We start from the raw sequence: 21635 nt of genomic DNA on the forward strand, positions 1-21635 counted from the left end.
CCACCTTGGCCTCCCAAAGTGCTGGGATTACAGGCATGAGCCACACAGCCAGGGCACAGGGTTCTTAAGAGGCAAACACATCGCTTTCCATTGGCAACAGCAAAACAGAACTGCAAGCTAAAGCCTCAACCACTTCGTTTGTGTGAAAAAGAGAAAATCTATGGCTGGGTGAGGTGGCTCATGCCTGTAATCCCAGCACTTTGGGAGGCTGTCAAGATGGACAAATCACTTGAGGTCAGGAGTTGGAGACCAGCCTGGCCAACATGCTAAAACCCCGTCTCTACTAAAAATAGAGAAATAAGCCAGGCATGGTTGCAGGCGCCTGTAATCCCAGGTACTCGGGAGGAATGAGGCAAGGGAATTGCTTGAACCAGGGAGGCAGAGGTTGCAGTGAGCTGAGATTGAACCACTGCACTCCAGCCTGGGACAACAGAGTGAGATTCAGTTAAAAAAAAAAAAAAAAAAAAAAAAAAAAAAAGGCTGGGTGCGGTGGCTCACGCCTGTAATCCCAGCACTTTGGGAGGCTGAGGCAGGCAGATCATGAGGTCAGAAGTTTGAGACCAGCCTGACCAACATGCTGAAACCCGTCTCTACTAAAAATACAAAAATTAGCCGAGCATGATGGCTAACACCTGTAATCTCAGCTACTCAGGAGGCTGAGACAGGAGAATCTCTTGAACCTGGGAGGCGGAGTTTGCAGTGAGCCGAGATGGCGCCACTGCACTCCAGCTAGGGCTACAGAGCAAGATTCCGTCTCAACAAACAAACAAACAAAAAAAACCTGAGAAATCTACCAGGTTGGGATTATATCCCGCTCCCAAGAGGCAGACATGTTCTTGCCTCTAGAAGTCAAAGAGACAAAAGGCACTAGGAGCCATTATACATAGCAAATTCTTTATTTTCATATTAACGTTAAAACATAAGACAGAAACATTAAAACATAGGGTATAAACAGAGTTCCCATTGCCCTGTTTTCAAAGCAGGGGCGAGAATACATACAATGACAAGATATTTTGAGTTCGTTTAACTCCAAATCCTCAAGTGGGGAAAAAAACTTAGAGGTAGTAACAAAGGAATATGGTGGGGCAGAGACTGGTGGAGCCCAGAAGACTAAAGCCTGGATTTATAAATGTGATGTCCTACAACAGGGATTGGGAATGGCATCAGGGTTTTTTTTTTTTAAGATGGAGTCTTACTCTGTCACCCAGGCTGCAGTGCAGTGGCGCAATCTCGACTCACTGCAACCTCTGCCTCCCAGGGTTCAAGCAATTCTTCTGCCTCAGCCTCCCAAGTAGCTGGGACTACAGGCGTGCTCACCACTGCACCCAGTTAATTTTTGTATTTTTAGTAGAGATGGGGTTTCACCATGTTGGTCAGGCTGGACAAGGCTTTTTTTCTTTGGAGAAATCAGTCACGATCATATGAATTTGCTTCCAAAACATCCAAATTTAATGTACTAATGCAAGGACTGGTAAGACTTAAGATTCACCTAACGTCCCTCATAGTTAAGTCTCTTGCTTCCTACTATTAGGGGAATCAATCAGCATCAGGTACTTCAAAGCAAGTCAAATCCTAACCCTGCCCAGGCCCAAAGACAAAGCCAGCCAGGGCCTGACCACCTGTATCCTCTTGGTGGCAATCTGCTGAAGCCAGATGAGTTCTGCTTTTTAATTCCAATCCTATTCTGCCACTGAAACTAGGCCTGGGCAACCACTCTTAATCATTAACATATCAAAAGGAATATCTCCTCCGAGAAAAGAGCTTTTCTCAGGTTCTAGAAGCTAGCTTTTACAAAAGATGTCTTCAAATAGGGGCCAGGTGCAGTGGCTCACGCCTATAATCTTGGCACTTTAGGAGGCTGAGATGGGAGGATTGCTTGAGGCCAGGAGTCCAAGACCAGCCTGGACAACGTAGTGAAACATCTATTTCTACAAAAAATTTAAAAAAGGAAAAAATTATGTTCTAAAATATTAAAGGATCATTAAAAGGCACAACTAGAACTTGGAACTCTGGGGAAATCTAGTGCAACAACCCCTTGCCGGAGAGAAAGATCCTAGAAACAGCTCTTGAATTGACAGATCAGAAGTGTTTTATAATAAGAACGATAACAACTCTTCAATAATCATTTGAGAAAATCAGATTGTTAGCCATTTTCTCCCATGAACAGGACACTGACCTGCCCACATCTTGAAGCATATTCTGTTGTGGAAGTGGTTTGGCAAAGTAGTCTGAGGCAAGGCAAAGAAATACAAACTAAGCCCGAGAAAAGGTTAGGGAGGCAAGTCAGAGGAAATTGGAATCAAACATCAGCTTCACATGGGGAAGGCTTTAATTGGATAACTGGAATGTATAAAGAACACTTAAGAACAGCCCCTCAGTCTGAGGGACTGGCTTTATTTAGATCGGAACTCTCAAAATGGGAGACAAGTTCTTCTCATGTTTTCAATAGCAGTCTGAATAGCTTTTGTAAATTCTCTTATGTCTTTTCTCCTGATCTCTGACACTAGGGGAGACTCAAGAAAAGCTTTGACCTATCACTCATCTTTTCCTGGCAAGAGATAGTGTTCTTCAAAGCACTAGCTTGGATAAAACCAATCCTGAGATCCTAAGCTGGCTAGAAAAAACAAAATCTTCCCCACCGCTCAAACAACTGGCCTCTTTCCTTACCTTTCGCAAAGCAATGAACTTAATGCACCAGGCATTAGCAAAGGGAATTGTTCACTAGCTGCTTCCATCACTGGGCCTGCCCATGTCCCAGCACTTCACACCTGGAACACAAGTGTTGTTGCCACAAAGCACACCCCGGTGTGCTCTATCACACACTTGTGTGGAGATGAGACAAGTTACTAAAAGATTGTCAGCCTTCAAGGTCAGAAATAAACCGGACACAGGGTTCTACAGTGCCCTCTTGTGTTCAACTGAATAATACTCTTTTACATCTACGTTGCATCAAATCAGTATCAAGACGATGGTTAGTCCCTTCAAGGATACCTAAGTGACAGGACAACTCAGATGGGATGTCATATCCCCCAGAAAATGCTTGATGCCCACTCACATCCTAGATGATGAGAGGACACTCTCTAAGGTCCAGAAAGTCACATAGAAAATAAAGAAAAAAAGAATTTCCAACATACAATAATGGTTAATGAAGGCTTTAAACCCAAGAAAAGGATAATGTAGATAAAGTACCCATCAATTACTCTTTTAGTGGACATAACAGATACACAATCTGTAGTGTCTCAGTGACCTAGAGTCCTAGAATCATACTAATGCAAACAAACCATGATTCCCAATGTTCTAGGCTGCAGACAATAAACAGGGATCTTGCTTGAGGCTGCTAGGCGCTAGCAAACAACATCTAACCAGCAGCATGCCTTCAAGGTTTCAAGACCACAGTCACTCCCACTTATAGATGTGGACCATCTTCTCTGTTAAGGTAGCCAAGTAGCTGTTATGGTTCACCTCAAATGGGCAGATGTCCAAGACAGGCTGATCGGTCTGTAGGTCCTGGAGCAAGGAGCCACTGGCAGCATCCCACAGCTAAAGAACGCAAACAGAGGGAAGGGTCAGGAGTTAGTCAGTACGCGAAGGAACTTCCTTTCTTCATCATCCAACAAGTCTGAAAGGCTGCAGAGAGAACACTACCTGGAGAGCAAAGCAGGCCGTCCCTAACCTTCGCAAGGTTGTTCAAAGTCAGCACACCTGACATAGTTCAGGTACAGCCTCACCTACTGTAATCATTAATTAGTCTACCTGTAAGTGGATCTGAAAATAAAGCCCAGCTTCCATTCATTCAATGTGCCAGCCTCTTCTAGGGACAGAAGGGTCAATAAGATAAAGTCCCTCTGTCTTTGCCCTCATGGAACTCATCTTTTTTTTTCTTTTTTTTCGAGACGGAGTCTCACTCTTGTCACCCAGGCTGGAGTGCAGTGGCGCGATCTTGGCTTACTGCAACATCTGCCTCCTGGGTTCCAGCGATTCTCGTGCCTCAGCCTCCCAAGTAGCTGGGACTACAGGTGCCTGCCACCATGCCCGGCTAATTTTCTTGTATTTTTGGTAGAGACGGGGTTTCACCATGTTGGCCAGGCTGGTCTTGAACTCCTGACTTCAGGTGATCCACCCACCTTGGCCTCCCGAAGTGCTGGGATTACAGGCGGGAGCCACCGGGTCTGGCCTCTAAAAATTTATTATTGGCCAGGCATGGTGTCTCACACCTGTAATTCCAACACTTTGGGAGTCTGAGATGGGAGGATAGCTTGAGGATAGGAGATTGAGACCAGCTGGGGCAATATAGCAAGATTCCCATCTCTACGAGAAAAAATTAGCCAGGTGTGGTGGTGCATGCCTGCAGTCCCAGCTACTCAAGAGGCTGAAGGAGGATTGCTTAAGCTGAGGAGTTTGAGGCTACAGTGAACCATGATTGCATTACTGTACTCCAGCCTGGACCGAGCAAGATACTGTCGCTTAAAAACAAACAAACAAACAAAAAGAAATGAAAAATATTTTGAAGTATTAAAAAGTAGAGCTAGCAGGGCATGGTGGCACACACCCATAGTTCCAGCTACTTGGGAGGCTGAAGCACAAGAATCACTTGAACCCAGGAGGTGGAGGTTGTAGTAAGCCAAGACTGCACCTCTGCACTCCAGCCTGGGCGACAGAGCAAGACCCTGTCTCAAAAAAAACGTAGAGAGGGCCAGGCACGGTGGCTCATGCTTGTAATCTTAACAGTCTGTGAGGCTGAGGTGAGAAGACTGCTTGAGCCCGGGAGTTTGAGACCAGCCTGGGAAACATGGGAAACCCTGTCTCTACTAAAAATACAAAAATTAGCCGGGTATGGTTGGTGTGCACCCAGCTACTTGGGAAGCTGAGGCACAAGAATTGCTTGAACCTGGGAGGTGGAAGTGGCAGTGAGCCGAGATTGCGCCTCTGCACTTCAGCTTGGGTAACAAAGCAAGACCGTCTCAAGAAAAAAAAAAAGGATGGGCCAGGTGCGATGGCTCACGCCTATAATCCAACCTTTTTTCTTCTGCCATTGACTTGTTGTGGAAGCTGGATCAGCTGTCTTATAGAACGCCCACAACCTGGACTTGTGTATATGCTTTCTGTGCTATCATTAAACTTGTTCTCCTCTATTCCCTGCAACTCTAGTCAATGAAAGTTAGTGCTAGCTTCTAGAGTGGCACTATATAATATGGTGGCCTCTAGTCACACAAGTTTATATTTACCTTGATTAAAATTAAACATTAACTTCTTCCTTGGCACTAAGCACACTTTAAGTGCTCATGTGACTAGTGTGACTGTACTGGACAGTGCTACTCTAGGCCTTAATCAAACTCAGGTTCAAGAACATCTCAGCTGGGTGCAATGGCTCACACCTGTAATCCCAGCACTTTGGGAGGCCAAGGCCAGCAGATCACTTGAGGTCAGGAGTTCGAGACCAGCCTGGCCAACACGGTGAAACCGTGTCTCTACTAAAAATACAAAAATCAGTCGGGCGTGGTGGTGGGTGCCTGTAATCCCAGCTACTCAGGAGGCTGAGGCAGGAGAATCACTTGAACCCAAGAAGTAGAGGTTGCAGCAGTTGAGTCAAGACCTACAAAGCAATATGGAAAGCACGACTCATGGAAACCAAGCAATCTCACATACACACATATGCGGATATGCGGGATTACAGAGCAGAACTTACACTTTTTTGCTTTATGAGCTTCTGTAAAAAAATATTCACGTTTTCCCTTACCAATATTTTAAGCAAAACTACTTTTTATATGAAAGTAAAAAATAACAGGCTCACCAGGGCAGAATTTGCTGCTTCATCTCCAGTACACACCAGGATGTTGCCATCATTCTCTGGGCTTTGGAAAATAGCATTTTTGGTCAATAGTTTGCAAGTGGGTCCTCCAAAAAATGTATGTACAGGCTGGCAGGAGCAGATTGGATTTCCAGTGTCATCCAGTCGGTAGGACATTTCCATCAGCACACTTCGTATGGTAGTGTGATTTTTATCTATGAGACAGAGAGATCAGTGCTGCACCATGGGGATGCTACACAAAAAATTAACCAAGTACCCAAACCTCACACGCTTACAACCTAGTTGGATGGAAAAGCCATAAATGCATTAAACCATCAAGAACAGTTACAAAACAAATGAAAGAACAATATCACAGCATCAATGAAATTTAGAACCGTAGGCTAGGAATCAAGTTATCTACAATAGCTTTTTGCTTAAGAGAAAAACAATTCTGAGAGTGAGTTATGTTTTAGTAAAATCAGTCTCCTGCCAGACCTCTGCGAGGGGATTTCTCTCTCAAGAATTCTCAGTAAAAGGTTTTTCCCTTCCCCCAGTGAGAACCTCATTAGCCCCTGGGACTGCACATTTTTATAAACTGAAAGCATGCTATTACAGAAAGGGAAACATATCTGAAATTCTGCTGGGAGGCAAACAAAAGTGAGATAACAAAATAGGACCCCCAGGTTTTGTACACCAGTCACAGCAAATCACAGTCTTGGAGACCGCAGAGCTGTGGGATGACGAAGAGCCAAAGGGTCTGAAGTGGTACTGAGATGTTTCTCAGCTCAAACAAAACTTAAAAACATGAGTAGACCCACCTACAACTAGCAGAAGTGTGAACATTTAATGACTAACTCTGACTATACATCTGCCTGACTGTTACAAATTTGTTTAATACAGTTGTTACCTCAGCATCTGTTTTTAGGGCTAGCATAAATTATTTGAAACCCAGATTGTACCCTGTCAACTTTGGCCTAGTTAAAACATCCCTTCCCTGAGCAGAGGTTTGAAATATAGCCCACTTGTCCCTCCCCTCCACCCCTACCCCACCCCTAAGGGAGCAGGCCTGTCCTGGATGGCTCCCCCTTCTTCCCATTGGCCCCTGAAGCATACTGCCCTCTTCTCTGTGGGATCTGTCAAGTAAGCTGATTCCGTTATTTCCTGTGTTTTGTGCACTGCCTCCTTTGCATCTCACCTGACCAACACACCTGAACCTAACTTGCTTCCTAGTCAGGGCTCTTCTAGAGAGTCACTATCTCAAGGGAAATGAACTGGACGCAGGTCAGACAAGAGCCACAAGGGTACCTGCCAGTATAAACAAGTTTCCTGCGAGAGGGACATCTGGTCATGGGTCAGGCAGGCATTAGGCCATCTGCCAGGACAAAGGAGTATCCTGTGAAAGGCACACTATGAACACCCACAACGCACTCCCTAGTGTTTGGCAGGACAGGGCTAGAGTTTATAGCCACTCTCCTGACAGAGACCTCAAGACCAAATTAGAAAGAAAAAACCTAGAACACTGACCATCAGTACAGTTTACCAGGAATTTAGATTCATGCCGCTTAGCCTAGAAAGAACCTGTGAATGAAGCACAGTCTGCTGTTACGGGTTCCACCTCTGATTCCAGAGGCAGAGATGTTCAGCTGGCTGGGCCCGCACCACTGTTGTCCATTTCAATATGCCAGCCGGGGCACTACATGGCTGCCCCAATCTGGGCCTTTCTCTCAGGGGAAGTAAGAGGCAGGCAGAAGATACAAAAGTGATCTCAAGGTGGCTCAACGACCTAGAGCTGGCCCCTTGTTCCACTACTGTTCTAAGTTGTAGGGGCTCCTAAGTGGCTAATTCACTTCCAGGAGTACCTGGCAGAATATGCTCCAGTCCTCACATGTAAGGAGCAGGGAGGCAGGCTCTGTGGGGGAGCCTGGAGCCACCATCCTCCCTGTAGTAGCAAGAGCTACAACATATCTTGTTAGCCTGTGAGTGGTACCACAGCCACCCAAAGGGTAGGATCAAACCCTCCTTCCCTCTTCTCTACCACTGTGCTCCCAAATAAACTATGGGAGACCCCAGCACTACTCACCAGGCCTGTAGGTCACAAGACAGTGCCGGGAGCTGTTCTCTGTCTGAAAGTCTATGCAGCCCCCTGGCTCCAAGGGCAGCACATGAGGCCAATGAGAAAAGTCCATTTTCTGTTCCCAGAATGAAGCATCCTCCAAAGTTCCAGCCAGCACCCCACCATATGGAAATGCAGCTGAGGCAGCTCTGGGCATGTATGACAGGGAGACCAGCGGGCATCTGAAAGGAAAGTAAGGAAACTGTATCTCACATTCCAAAACTCGGACGGCTCCAGACCCCACTACCAGGAACCCTCAAGCACATTCCCACCTCTACAGAGGAGGTTAAACGCCTTTAGTCACTATCCTCTGATATCTGATAAAAATTATCAACCCTCTCTGTAGAAGCAAAAGGACATACATATAATATTCTGCAACTAATTTCAGGGGAGATACCAGATGCTCTAAAAGAAAAGGAAAAAAAGAACTAGGAAATTTAAGGGATACAAGATCACGATTACTATGAAGCTTGACTGATGTGAAGCTTCTGGAAATGGGTTTAGCCACATAAGAAAAGTCAGGAAAGAAACAAAGCTTATATACACAACAAAATAAAGATCCCAAGTTGTAGTTGACAGACCCCACAATTAAAATACAGCTAAAAGCAGCTACATTTTAATTCAGAAACAGGACTGTTTTAGATTTTCTAAATTTCCTTGTGCAAGCATATGACCAGGACTATGCGCCAAGAATTCTCTCAGAAATATCATCCTTCGGACTGTGTTCCTATCAACTCATTTCTGCTATGAACTCGTTCGTGCCAAAGTTGCCAAAGTGTCTACTTTGCCTGTTTTATTTTCCCTGTCACAATAAAGGTAATCAAAGTAAACACAAATAAAAATGAACAATACATACAAATATTCTTTCCTTGCTATTTTAAAACTTGCTGTGTTTGGCTGGGCATTGTGGCTCACGCCTGTAATCCCAGCACTTCGGGAAGCTGAGGTGGGAGAATCACTTGAGGTCACCAGTTTGAGACCAGCCTGGCCAATATGGTGAAACCCCATCTCTACTAAAAATACAAAAGTTAGTCAGGTGTGGTGGCACATGCCTATAGTCCCAGCTACTCGGGAGGTGGAGGATGCAGTGAGCCAAGACTGTGCCACTGCACTCCAGCCTGGGTGACAGAGTGAGACACCATCTTAAAAAAAAAAAAAAAAAAAAAAAACCACTACCACCAACAAAAAAAAAACCTTGCCATATTTTACTGTCTACTCTATTTGGGCCTAGGTTTCAGTAAAGAATTATTACTTTAGTGATATCTTTATGTTTGGCTCTCCTTGCTTTTTAATATATCCAATTGGAAATATAAATTATCTGTTAAGATACTTTTCATTTTGGCCAGGTCACAGACCCTACTCCCCTTTTGATAACTTTATACCTACAGGGCAGCTCAACACATTCTAAGACAGAGTGGTGATGGTGGCCATCCGTCCTCAGAACTTGGGCTGACTTTATAAACTTCTCAATCTCATAACTGGATTAAATGATAAATAATAATAATATGGTATCTTCAAACAAGTTGGTTTAGCTTTGGATTAGGGAAGTTTTAAATCACTTTTGATTAGGTTACCATTAACTGATCTCTTCCTATGTGCTAGACATGTGGCTATTTTTTTTTTTTTTTGAGACAGCGTCTCACTCTGTTGCCCAGACTGGAGTGCAACGGCGCAATCTCAGCTCACCACAACCTCCACCTCTGAGGCTCAAGAGATTCTCCTGCCTCAGCCTCCTGAGTAGCTGGGATTACAGGCGTGTGCCACCACGCATGGCTAATATTTTTTTGTATTTTTAGTAGAGATGGGGTTTTACCACGTTGGTCAGGCTGGTCTCGAATTCCTGACCTCCTGATCTGTTCGCCTCGTCTTCCCAAAGTGCTGGGATTACAGGTGTGAGCCACCGCGCCCAGTGACATGCGGCTATTAAAGCAAGTCTACATTGACCAGATTTTACAGATTAAGCTCACAGTGGGCCAAGAAAATACAACTAAGGTCACACAACTTCTAAGTAGTGGAGCTGGGTTCTGAATATAGATCTGACTCTATTTTGCCATGTTAGATGATTACTATGAACCTGGCTATACTTGTACCAGAACTCTCCGTCATATGAAATAGCATGAATACAAACTCTTCTTAATAAGAATGTTATTGATTCTGAAGTGAGATCAAGTGGATCTTCAAAAAATTTGTGAGGATTTCTGACCAACTGTGGAACACCCACTGAAGAGACGATAAACACAGTAATAAGCCAAGAGAAAGCTGCTATCACCAGGAAAAGAGTGAGTGGCTCCCTACCTGGCTTTCTGAGCTACTAACTCCTGCACATGACTGCTCGTGTTTCGCACGTCATATACCAGAATTGAACCATTGGCCAGTCCAGCATAGATGTAGTTAGCCTCATCAAGACACCAGCAACAGCTCCAGACAGGACGTCCAGCATTATAAGTCTGGACCACGGTATTTGTCTCCAGGCTGTGGAGTTACAAAAGACTTTTACAACTGCATTAAGAAAATCAAATACATGACAAAGATGTAAAGATTATCATTTAAATGATCATTAATCCTTACTGAGAACACACTCATACACCCAAACTATCTGGATTCCCTATTTTTTCTAGGATCTGCCCAGGTAACTCCTTTAAATTCTGTAACATTTGTTTTGGGGGCCACAGGTTTTCCTCTTGAGTTCTAAGGAAATAAAATAATAAATTAAAAGGGCTGGGCATGGTGGCTCATGCCTGTAATCCCAGCACTTTGGGATTCTGAGGCAGACAGATCACTTGAGGTCAGGAGTTTGAGACCAGCCTGGCCAACAAGACGAAACTAAAAATACAAAAATTAGCCAGGTGTGGTGGCATGCACCTGTAATCCCAGCTACTCGGGAGGCTGAGGCAGGAGAATCACTCGAACCCCGGGAGGCGGAAGTTGCAGTGAGCTGAGATCACGCCACTGCACTCCAGCCTGGGTGACAGAGTGAGACTCTCTCTCTCTCTCTCTCTCAAAAATAAATAAATAATAACCCAACCAACACTCTGGTATGTAACATTTTTTTACCTTATTTTTAAAACAATACTTATAAAGGCATGGAGCACACTCACATCTGGTTCACAGTACTCACAGAGCATGTGACAGATAAAACGCTGTGACTAAGGGTATAAAAGAAGTCATCATGGTACCCAAGGGCAGTGAGTGCTTGGTGAACATCTCTGTTACACAGAATTATCCAGGTAACAGACCAGGACCAGGAGCAAACAGTACCAACCTGGTATGGCGACTCTGATGTCAGGTACCAAAGCTCCCTCCATCCTGTCATTCCACAAACTTTAAACATGGGGTTTCACCATGTTGGCCAGGCTGGTCTCAAACCCCTGACCTCAGCTGATAAGCCTGCCTTGGCCTCACAAAGTGCTAGGATTACAGGCGTGAGCCACCACGCCTGGTCTCCACCAACTTTAGAGTTTTATTCTCATCTCCTTAAAATACACTTAAGACATATTTTGTAATATATATAGTTTTAAAGAAACAGGAAACACATACAGTTTTGTAACCTGCCGTGCCCACTTCTAAAAAGCAATATATTTTAAATGGATCTCAGAAGACAACAGTCTCAGACCAAAAAAACACAGCTAAGGTCGGCTGGGCGCGGTGGCTCACGCCTGTAATCCCAGCACTTCGGGAGGCCGAGGCAGGCGGATCACGAGGTCAGGAGATTGAGCCCATCCTGGCTAACACAGTGAAACCCCGTCTCTACTAAAAAAATACAAAAAACTAGCTGGGCGTGGTTGCAGGCGCCTGTAGTCCTAGCTACTCGGGAGGCCGAGGCAGGAGAATGGCCTGAACCCGGGAGGCAGAGCTTGCAGTGAGCCGAGATCCCACCACTGCACTCCAGCCTGGGTGACAGAGCGAGACTCCGTCTCAAAAAACAAAACAAAACAAAACAAAACAACAACAACAACAACAACAACAAAAAACAGAGCTAAGGTCATCATAACACCGATACTAATTCCATGCTACTCAACACCAAAGAGCCCAATCTCCACCTTCCTCCCCAAATCACTCACCTGGTCAGTTTAATAGTGTTGTCTAGGGAAGCAGAGAGTAGCAAGCCTCTGAGGTAACTGCTAAATGCCAGTCCACGGATCTGTTTGCCATGCATCGGAATGTACTGACTGCTCTTCATGTTGGCAGTACTCAACATCTTAACACCAAAGCCTGAAAAAGGCAAAATAGTATGAAATAGATCACTGAAAGTGAACCTAGGGCAATGCAAACTACTTTTTCAAGTAGCTCCTTTGTCCACCTTTCTTGGCATGTAAGTCCTTGGGGACCAGCTGGTCAAACAAAAATTCTCCAGTGTTATAATTTATTAATTTATTTTTGAGACAGGTCTCACTCTGTTGCCCAGGCTGGAATGCAGTGGCGTAATCTCAGCTCACTACAACCTCTGCCTCCCGGTGATCTGCTCGCCTCAGCCTCCCAAAGTGCTGGGATTACAGGCATGAGCCACCGCACCCAGCCTATGATTTATTTTAAAAAGTACAACCCAGGCCGGGCATGGTGTCTCACCTCTGTAATCCCAGCACTTTGGGAGGCCGAGGCAGGTGTTCAAGACAAGCCTGGCCAACACAGTGAAACCCTGTCTCTACTAAAACACAAAAAATTAGCCAGGCGTGGTGGCAAGTTCCTGTAATCCCAGCTATTTGGGAGGCTAAGGCAGGAGAATTGCTTGAACCCAGGAGGCGGAGGTTGTAGTGAGCCAAGATCGCACCACTACACTCCAGCGTGGGCAACCAGAGCAAAACTCCGTCTCAAAAAAGAAGAAAAGAAAAGAAAAAAAAGTACAACTCATGCTTGCTTCATGACAATGAAGAGAAGAAAAAAAAAAAAAGAAAAAGTATAACCCATTCCAAACGTCCAGGTAAATGGATAAACAAACCTATTGTATACACATGTGATGGAATACCACCCGTTAAAAAGGAATTAACTACTAATATATACAATAAAAAATTATGCAGCGAGAAAGAAGTCAGACCAAAAACTGGTAACATTATATGATTCCATTTATGTAAAATTCTAGAAAATGCAGACTCATCTGTAATGACCAAAAGCAGTGACTGCGGGGATGGGAGAGGAGGGACGGGCAGGTGAGATTATAAAAGGCCACAGGGAAACTTTTGAGGTAATACATATGTTCATGGCCAAGCATGGTAGCTCACGCCTGTAATCCCAGCACTTTGGTAGGCTGAGGTGGGTGGCTCACTTGAGATCATGAGTTCGAGACCAGCCTGGGCAATATGGTGAAACCCTGTTGTTACAAAAAATACGAGAATTAGCTGGGCATAGTGGGGCGAGCCTGTAGTCCCAGTTACTCGAGAGGCTAAGGTGGGAGGATGATTTGAGCCCAGGAGGTGGAGGTTGTAATGAGCTGAGATCACACCCCTCCCTGCATTCCAGCCTGGGAGATAGAACTAGATCTTCTGTCAAAAAAAAAATTTAAGTTATCTTGATTGTAGTGATGGTTTCAGGGGTGTATTACATATGTTAAAAGTCATCAAATTGTATACTTTAAATATGTAGTTTACTCTCTGTCAATTATACTTCGATAAAGCTGTTGAGAGAGAGAATATTTCACCAGAACCACACACTCCAGATGCAGAAGGAATAGTGAACAATAGAGAATGAAAATAAATAATTTGTCAGTCAAGATATGTCACATCTGTCTGAAATGAAAGGAAACAAATAACATTTCAAGTACCCACATTCCTGAAGTGGGGGGAAAATAACCAACAAAAACCAATAAACTTTTAAAACTTCTTGTTACTCTGTTCTCTTACTAGGCTATGATAACATTTATTTTTTACTAAGTACTTTATATATATATATATATATATATTTTTTTTTTTTTTTTTTTTTTTTTTGAGACAGGGCCTCACTCTGTCACCCATGCTAAGGTGCAGTGGCACCATCATGGCTCACAGTAGCCTCGATCTCCTAGGCTCAAGTGATCCTCCCAACTCAGCCTCCCAAGTAGCTGGGACCAGAGAGGTGCACCACCACACCAAGCTAGTTAAAAAAAAATTTTTTTTATAGCGATGGAGTCTCACTATGTTGCCCAGACTGGTCTCATACTCCTGGGTCCAAATGATCCTCCCGCCTTGGCCTCCCAAAATGCTGGGATTACAGGCATGAGCCACCGTGCCCAGTTGAGTTAAATTCTTTAAAAATAAGTCAAATCCTAGATTCAAGATAGCTTCAGCTTCTCCAGGGAACCAAGTACGTGGCTTACTGTACTTTCTTCTAGCAGAATTAAGACAGCCAGAGAGGAAAAAAAAAGGGTGGGGGGGAGGGGGGACGCAGGTATAGGCTTTAAATCAACAAGGTGGCCAGGCATGGTGGCTCATGCCTGTAAACCCACTACTTTGGGAGGCTGAGATGGATGAATCACCTGAGGTCAGGAGTTGGAGACCAGCCTGATCAAAATGTTAAAACCCCATTTCAAATACAAAAATTAACTAGGCATAGCTGGGCGCGGTGGCTCACGCCTGTAATCCCAGCACTTTGGGAGGCCGAGATGGGCGGATCATGAGGTCAGGAGATTGAGACCATCCTGGCTAACACGGTGAAACCCCGTCTCTTCTAAAAATACAAAAAATTAGCCAGGTGTGGTGGCGGGCGCCTGTAGTCCCAGCTACTCAGGAGGCTGAGGCAGGAGAATGGCGTGAACCTGAGAGGCGGAGCTTGCAGTGAGCCGAGATAGAGGTAGCGCCACTGCACTCCAGCCTGGGCGACAGAGCGAGACTCCATCTCAAAAAAATAAAAATAAATAAAAAACAAACAAAAAAAATTAACTAGGCATGGTGGCATGCACCTGTAGTCTCAACTACTCCAGAGGCTGAGGCAGGGGAATCTCTTGAACCCAGGAGGCAGAGCTTGCAGTGAGCTGAGATCACGCCACTGCACTCCAGCCTGCGCAACAGAGTGAGACTCCATCTCAAAAAGAAAACAAAAAACAAAAAACAAAAATCAACAAGGTAACAGAAATACACACCGAGTTAATCATTAAGGAGAACAAGGACAAATCAGCACCAGCACACTATCAAGCGGACTGGAATGGACACGTTAAGAAAAAAAGAACAGAACACATTTCCAATTTGGAGAACATTAGGAAATAGCTATTTTTCCAATTTGTTGGTTTTATTTGATGATAAATCTTTTTATTAAAAACTTAGATGGGATAAAGGAACATTATAAACTATGCTAAAGCAAAGGGGTCTTGTAGTTGGCAGAAATCTTATGCTGAAGACAGCAGAAAGAAACATCTGCAAGACTTAGAAATGATTTAATTGAGCATTTGAAAAGACTTGGTTTTCAACATTTAGAATACCTAAAATTAAGCTTAAAAAGCACAAAATATGTTGAGAGTAAATTAACCTAGTATTAATAAAATAATCAATTTACTCCCTAAATTCTCTTATTTGGAAATTGTTAACTTGAACACTACTGAAAGTAAATATTAAATTTTGTTTCACCTTGAATTAACCCTTAGGGCAGTGTTTTGTCAAACATTTCCAGTCTAAAATGAATCGGTAAGTTGAATAGGACATATAAGTCCTTCTTGGACTATATCAGTAACCTACACTTCCAAGGACCTCACCATCTGCTTTAAGTATTTCTACCCTCTTGGTTAATAAATTTACAGAATGAAGTCAACAGACAGTAAAGACATCTTTGCAGCACCCTGGGGTACTTGCATTAACAAGGAACTGATAGGGAAAGGTGATTTGGTAAGCTTTGAGTCTTAATTTTCCAAAAGGGCAAGGAAATAAATATATGGAGTCTAATAAAGAACATGAAAGCTGAGGTTCTAGACTCTTTACCTGGAAGAAAAGAGGCCTCAGGAGAAGGCTGTGATATCACCAGGCAGCTCAGAGCATCACAGTATGCCATGATCCGGCAGTTTCCTGCCTGAGATACTGTGAAGGTCTTTTGGAAGTGGTACTTGTGCTTGTGCTGGCCCTGGCTGGAGGGTGAACAGCTCAGGACCCATGCTTGGGAGCCCCTGGGTTGCTGTAAATTCTGATTTTGATGTGACATAAGTTTTTGCAAGTCCTAAAATGAAAAAGATTTTATAAATACAAAGCTTTTTAATTGATATTCCCCTCAAACACAATTCCTTGATCTTATACAGGAAGATTTCTTATCCATTATATGAAAATGTTAACATGAATCCTAGAGAACTGCAGAGGTTTTTGGTTTTTTTTTTTTTTTTTTTTGAGACGGAGTCTCACTCTGTCACCCAGGCTGGAGTGCAGTGGGACCATGTTGGCTCACTGCAGCCTCCATCTCCTGGGTTCAAGCACTTCTGCCTCAGCCTCCTGAGTAGCTGGGATTACATGCGCCCACTACCACACCCGGCTTATTTTTAAATATTTTTAGTAGAGATGGGGTTTCACCACGTTGGCCAGGCTGGTCTTGAACTCCTGACCTCAGGTGATCCACCCGCCTCAGCCTCCCAAAGTGCTGGGATTACAGGCGTAAGCCACCGCGCCTGGGCAGAAATGCTGAGTTTTTACAGTATTTCAACAAGCAAGTGAAATAAGGAGAGCACAGAATCATAATATGAGGGTTGAAAGTCCTTAATGGTGATTTTGTTTAAAGTCCTTTAAAAAAAGGAGACAGGGTCTCACTCTGTCATCCATGGCATCCAGGCTGAAGTGCAGTAGTGCGATCACAGCTCATTGTAACCTTCAAACTCCTGGTAAAGCCCTCATTTTACTGGTAGATTTAGGAAGGTAAAATTACTTAAACAAGTTTGGAATTCTTGGTTGGCTATTTAATTTTTTCTAAAATTCAGATTGTAAGGCCAGGTGCAGTGCTCACGCCTGTAATCCCAGCACTTTGGGAAGCCAAGGCGGGCGGATCACCTGAAGTCAGGAGTTCAAGACTAGCCCGGCCAACATGGTGAAACCCTGTCTCTACTAAAAGTACAAAAATTAGCTGGGCATGGTGGTGGGCTCCTGTAATCCCAGCTCTTCGAGATGCTAAGGCTGAGGCAGGAGAACTGCTTGAACCCAGGAGGCAGAGGTTGCAGTGAGCCGAGATCACATCACTGCACTCCAGCCTAGGTGACAGAGTGAGACTCAGTCTCAAAAAAATAAAAAATAAAATTCAGACTATAGTAGACCTCATCATAAAGTGTGTAGTAAGTTTTGAACAGATGCCCTAATCAGAAATAAAATAAGGAGTTGGTCATGTTCATTTCCTAAACAACTTGGCAAATCCTATTTGTTTCTGAGATGAACATAAGTAACATTAGCTTCCTCTTCCATTCCTATTCCAAAAGTTCTTTGGATTAGAAAGGACAAACGTACCTGAACACGCCTTTGAAGCCTAGTGCACTCATCAGTAAGGACCTGCAGTTGGAGTCGGCACTGTGCTGATTCTAACTCGGCCTGTTTCCTTAGCATCTGTTCCTTCAGTAGGGAACTAGAGGGGGAAAGCCAGCAACAAGTGGGGATTAGGAAGGCTACAGAAGACTTCCCATCAAGGTGGCAGAGTTAAGTTCATGCTATGATGCACATTCTTTGCTGTAAATATGTTATGATAGTGAATAAAATATAAAAAGAGAAAAAGCTGTAAATATGTTATGATAGTGAATAAAATATAAAAAGAGAAAAATCTCTCCAGAAACAGGTTTCGGGGTAAGCAGGGAGTGATGGTCAGGAATTTGACTATTACTAGAAAATGGGGACTAAAAATGCCACAGGCAAAACGAGAGAACAGAGCTAATCTAGTGTTCAGCTATGGCAAATTATAAAAGATTAAACTGACATGTTAAAAGGCCAAGGTTACTGGATTAAAAAGAAAACAGTAAGCTGTTGGTTGTTCATAAGATACTCAAATAATATAACCCAAAAAAGAATCTGAAGTTAAAAAGAGCAAAAGTAGACATCAAGCAAATACTAACAAAGGAAAGACCAATTAGAATTAAGGAAAAAGCATAAATAGGCATAACAAGGAACAATGTATCATAAAAGGACACATTCTCCAAGAATAACAATCAAACATTTATATGTACCTAAAAACAGGCTCAAAATATGAAATGCAAAGACAGAATTCCACTCCAGTAAGATATGCAAGAAAAAGATGAAAACTGGAAGAGATAAAGCTGCCCTTAAAGAGAACCCACAAAACGATTACAGTTTAGCAAGGCTGCTGGACTCAAGACCAAAAAAATTAGATCAACAGCAGTCCTCGTCAGATAACTGATTAGTAAATGTAATTTAAAAAATTCATTCACAACAATTTTAACAGCAATCTAGAAATACAGTCACGTGCAGCTTAATGATGTGGGCATGTTCTCAGAAACATGTTGTTAGGCGATTTCGTCGTGTAAACATTACAGAATGTACTTACAGAAACCTATACAGTATAGCCTACTACACACCTAAGCTATATACTGTTGCTCCCAGGCTACAAACTTGTATAGTATGTTACCATACTGAATACTATAGGCAATTGTAATATAATGGTATTTATGTATCTAAACATAGAATAGGTAATGCATTAAGCTAAGACTTTTTTTTTTTTAGCCCGAGTCTCGCTCCATTACCTAGGCTGGAGAGCAGTGGCATGATCCAGGCTCACTGCTACCTCTGCCCCCCGGGTTCAAGAGATTCTCTTGCCTCAGCCTCCCAAGTAGCTGAGATGACCGGCGCCTGCCAACACATCCAGCTAATTTTTGTATTTTTAGTAGAGACAGGGTTTCACCATGTTGCCTAGGCTGATCTCAAACTCCTGGCCTCAAGTGATCCACCTGCCTCGGCCTCCCAAAGTGCTGGGATTACAGGTGTGAGCTACCACGCCCGGTGCGCTAAGCCATTTCAATGATTACAACATCACTTACGCAACAGAATTTTCAGCTCCATTATAATCTTATGGGGCCCCCATCGTATATGCAATCTGTCATGGACCCAAAGGTCATTATGCAGCACGTGACTGTAAAGTAAAAGGCTAGGCAGGACCTTTATGAAGCAAAATACACTTGTGAAAGACACAAGAAAACAGTGAATAAATGGAAGGATATTACATAATGTTCATGACTGAAAGACTATCACAAAGATGGTACTTCTCAAGTTACCCTATAATAATTTTTAATGCAATTTCAATCAAGATCCCAAAGGTTTTTTTTCATGGAACTTAACAAATTAATTTTTAAAAATTAATATGAAGAACAATGCCAAAAATAGCAAAAAATACTTTTGCAGAACTTTTGCAGAAAATGGGGGGACATATATTAAAGCTACAATAAATTATAGCTTGGAATACGGGAGAAAGAATTAACAAAAAGACCGTGGAACAAGAGAGTACAGTAGTGTCTCCTTATCTAGTTTCATTTTCCATGGTTTCTGATATCTGTGATCAACCACAACCTACAAATATTGAGATATGTTGAGAGAGAGATGGAGACCACACTCACATAACTTATTACAGTATACTGGTATAATTGCTCTATTTTATTATTTATTATTGTTAATCTCTTACTGTTCCTAATTTATAAATTAACCTTTAGGTTTGTATGTATAAGAAAAAACATACTATGGTTTCAGGCATTCACTGGGGGCTCTTGAAATGTATTCCTTGTGGCTAAGGGGGGACTACTGTAGCCCATTCATACACGGAAACTTAATTTTTTTTTTTTTTTTGAGACAGTCTTGCTCTGTTGCCCAGGCTGGAGTGCAGTGGCGCGATCTTGGCTCACTGCAACTGCCGCCTCCTCCCAAGTTCAAGCGATTCTTCTGACTCAGCCTCCTGAGTAGCTGGGATTACAGGTGTGTGCCACCACGCCCAGCTAATTTTTGTACTCTTAGTAGAGACAGGGTTTCATCATGTTGGTCAGGCTGGTCTCGAACTTCTGACCTCGTGATCCGCCCACCTCAGCCTCCCAAAGTGCTGGGATTACAGGCGTGAGCCCATGCGCCCGCCCGGAAACTTAATTAAGGATAGAAGTAGCAATGAAAATTTGTACAGAAAAATATACTATTTAGTAAATTATAAGTCAGGTGTGGTGGCACGCGCCTGTACTCCCAGCTACTCGGGATGCTGAGGTTGGAGGACTGCTTGAGCCTAGGAGTCTGATGGTGCCACTGCACTTTGGCCTTTGTGATAGAGCAAGACCCTGTCTTTAAAAAATTTTTTTTTGGCTGGGCACACTGACTCAGGCCTGTAATCCCAGCACTCTGGAAGGCCAAGGTGAGTGGATCACGAGGTCAGGAGTTCAAGACCAGCCCAGCCTGGCCAAGATGGTGAAACCCCATCTCTACTAAAAATACAAAAAATTAGCCAGGCGTGGTGGTGGGTGCCTGTAGTCCCAGCTACTCGTAAGGCTGAGGCAGGAGAATCACTTAAACCCAGGAGGCGGAGGTTGTAGTGAGCTGAGATCGCGCCACTGTACTCCAGCCTGGGCGACAGAGTGTGACTCTGTCTCAAAATAAATAAATAAAATTCACAAAGGTATGAAAAAATGAGAAATCTCTCCTTTTTTTTTTTAAACCAGAAAAGTGTAAGTTAGAAGAGTAATTTGACAATATTTAGGTAAAGCTGAAATTAAATGTGCCCTATAATAAAGCAATTCCATTGCTAGACCTGTCTCTCTGCAGCATGGCTAATATTAACAAGTGGAGACAACCTAAATGTCTACCAATGTAAAATACAAACACATAATTTTTTTTTTTTTTTGAAGAGAGTTTCGCTATTGTTGCCCAAGCGGGAGTGCAATGGTGCGATCTCGGCTCACCGCAACCTCTACCTCCTGGGTTCAAGCTATCCTCCTGCCTCAGTCTCCCGAGTAGCTGGGACTACAGGTGTGTGCCACCATGCCCTGCTAATTTTTGTATTTTTAGTAGAAATGGGGTTTCACCATGTTGGCCAGGCTGGTCTCCAACTCCTGACCTCAGATGATCCGCCCACCTCAGCCCCTCAAAGTGCTGGGATTACAGGTGTGAGCCACCACGCCTGGCCTAAACAGATTAATTTTGACTAGAGAACTAGAATATCATCAAGAAATTGAAATGAAAAAAAACTAGAGTCCCATGTATCAACTAGGATATACTCCCAAAGCATAAAATTAAGAAAAGCATGCTACAGAAGAAAAAATTATAATGTAACATAACATTTGCATACAGTATAAAAACTTTCTGGCCGGGTGCAGTGCCTCACGCCTGTAATCTCAGCACTTTGGGAGTCCGAGGCAGGCTGATCACGAGGTCAGGAGTTCCAGACCAGCCTGGCCAACACGGTGAAACCCCGTCTCTACTAAAAATACAAAAAAAATTAGCTGGGCATGGTGATGGGTGCCTGTAATCCCGGCTACTTGGGAGACTGAGGCAGGAGAATTACTTGAACCTGGGAGGCGGGAAGTTGTAGTGAGCCAAGATCGCACCATTGCACTCCAGCCTGGGCAACAAGAGCAAAACTCCGTCTCAAATAAAAAAAACCAAAAACCAAAACAAAACTTTCTATATCATACTATGTATAATTTACAAATACATATATAGCTAATCAAATACATAATAACTCTTGGGAATGATGAACACCTAATTCATGAAAGTAGTTCTCTATGGAATTAAGAACTTAGTTCATGGGAAACCTTCTAGTGTACCTTTTTTTTTTTGAGACAGAGTCTTGCTCTGTCGCCCAGGCTGGAGTGCAGTGGTGCAATCTCAGCTCACAGTA

General features: G+C 43.4%; 1 protein-coding gene across 2 annotated transcripts in view; it reads right to left on the reverse strand.

The window, feature by feature from the left end:
* Nucleotides 1-880: 880 nt before the first annotated feature.
* The window catches only part of RFWD3 (ring finger and WD repeat domain 3), a 45505-nt gene continuing 24750 nt past the window's right edge, over nucleotides 881-21635 (reverse strand). For both annotated transcript variants that reach the window (XM_002826638.6, XM_002826637.6), the window contains 7 exons: nucleotides 17273-17387; nucleotides 15779-16010; nucleotides 11963-12113; nucleotides 10197-10373; nucleotides 7869-8083; nucleotides 5792-6003; nucleotides 881-3540 (listed from right to left, as the gene is read on the reverse strand). In XM_002826638.6, the coding sequence (XP_002826684.2) occupies nucleotides 3397-3540; nucleotides 5792-6003; nucleotides 7869-8083; nucleotides 10197-10373; nucleotides 11963-12113; nucleotides 15779-16010; nucleotides 17273-17387 (1246 nt within the window). In that variant the 3' untranslated portion in view covers nucleotides 881-3396. The remainder of the gene's footprint in view (nucleotides 3541-5791; nucleotides 6004-7868; nucleotides 8084-10196; nucleotides 10374-11962; nucleotides 12114-15778; nucleotides 16011-17272; nucleotides 17388-21635) is intronic.

Source organism: Pongo abelii, chromosome 18, assembly GCF_028885655.2.
Source record: "Pongo abelii isolate AG06213 chromosome 18, NHGRI_mPonAbe1-v2.0_pri, whole genome shotgun sequence".
NCBI classification, from domain to species: domain Eukaryota; kingdom Metazoa; phylum Chordata; class Mammalia; order Primates; family Hominidae; genus Pongo; species Pongo abelii.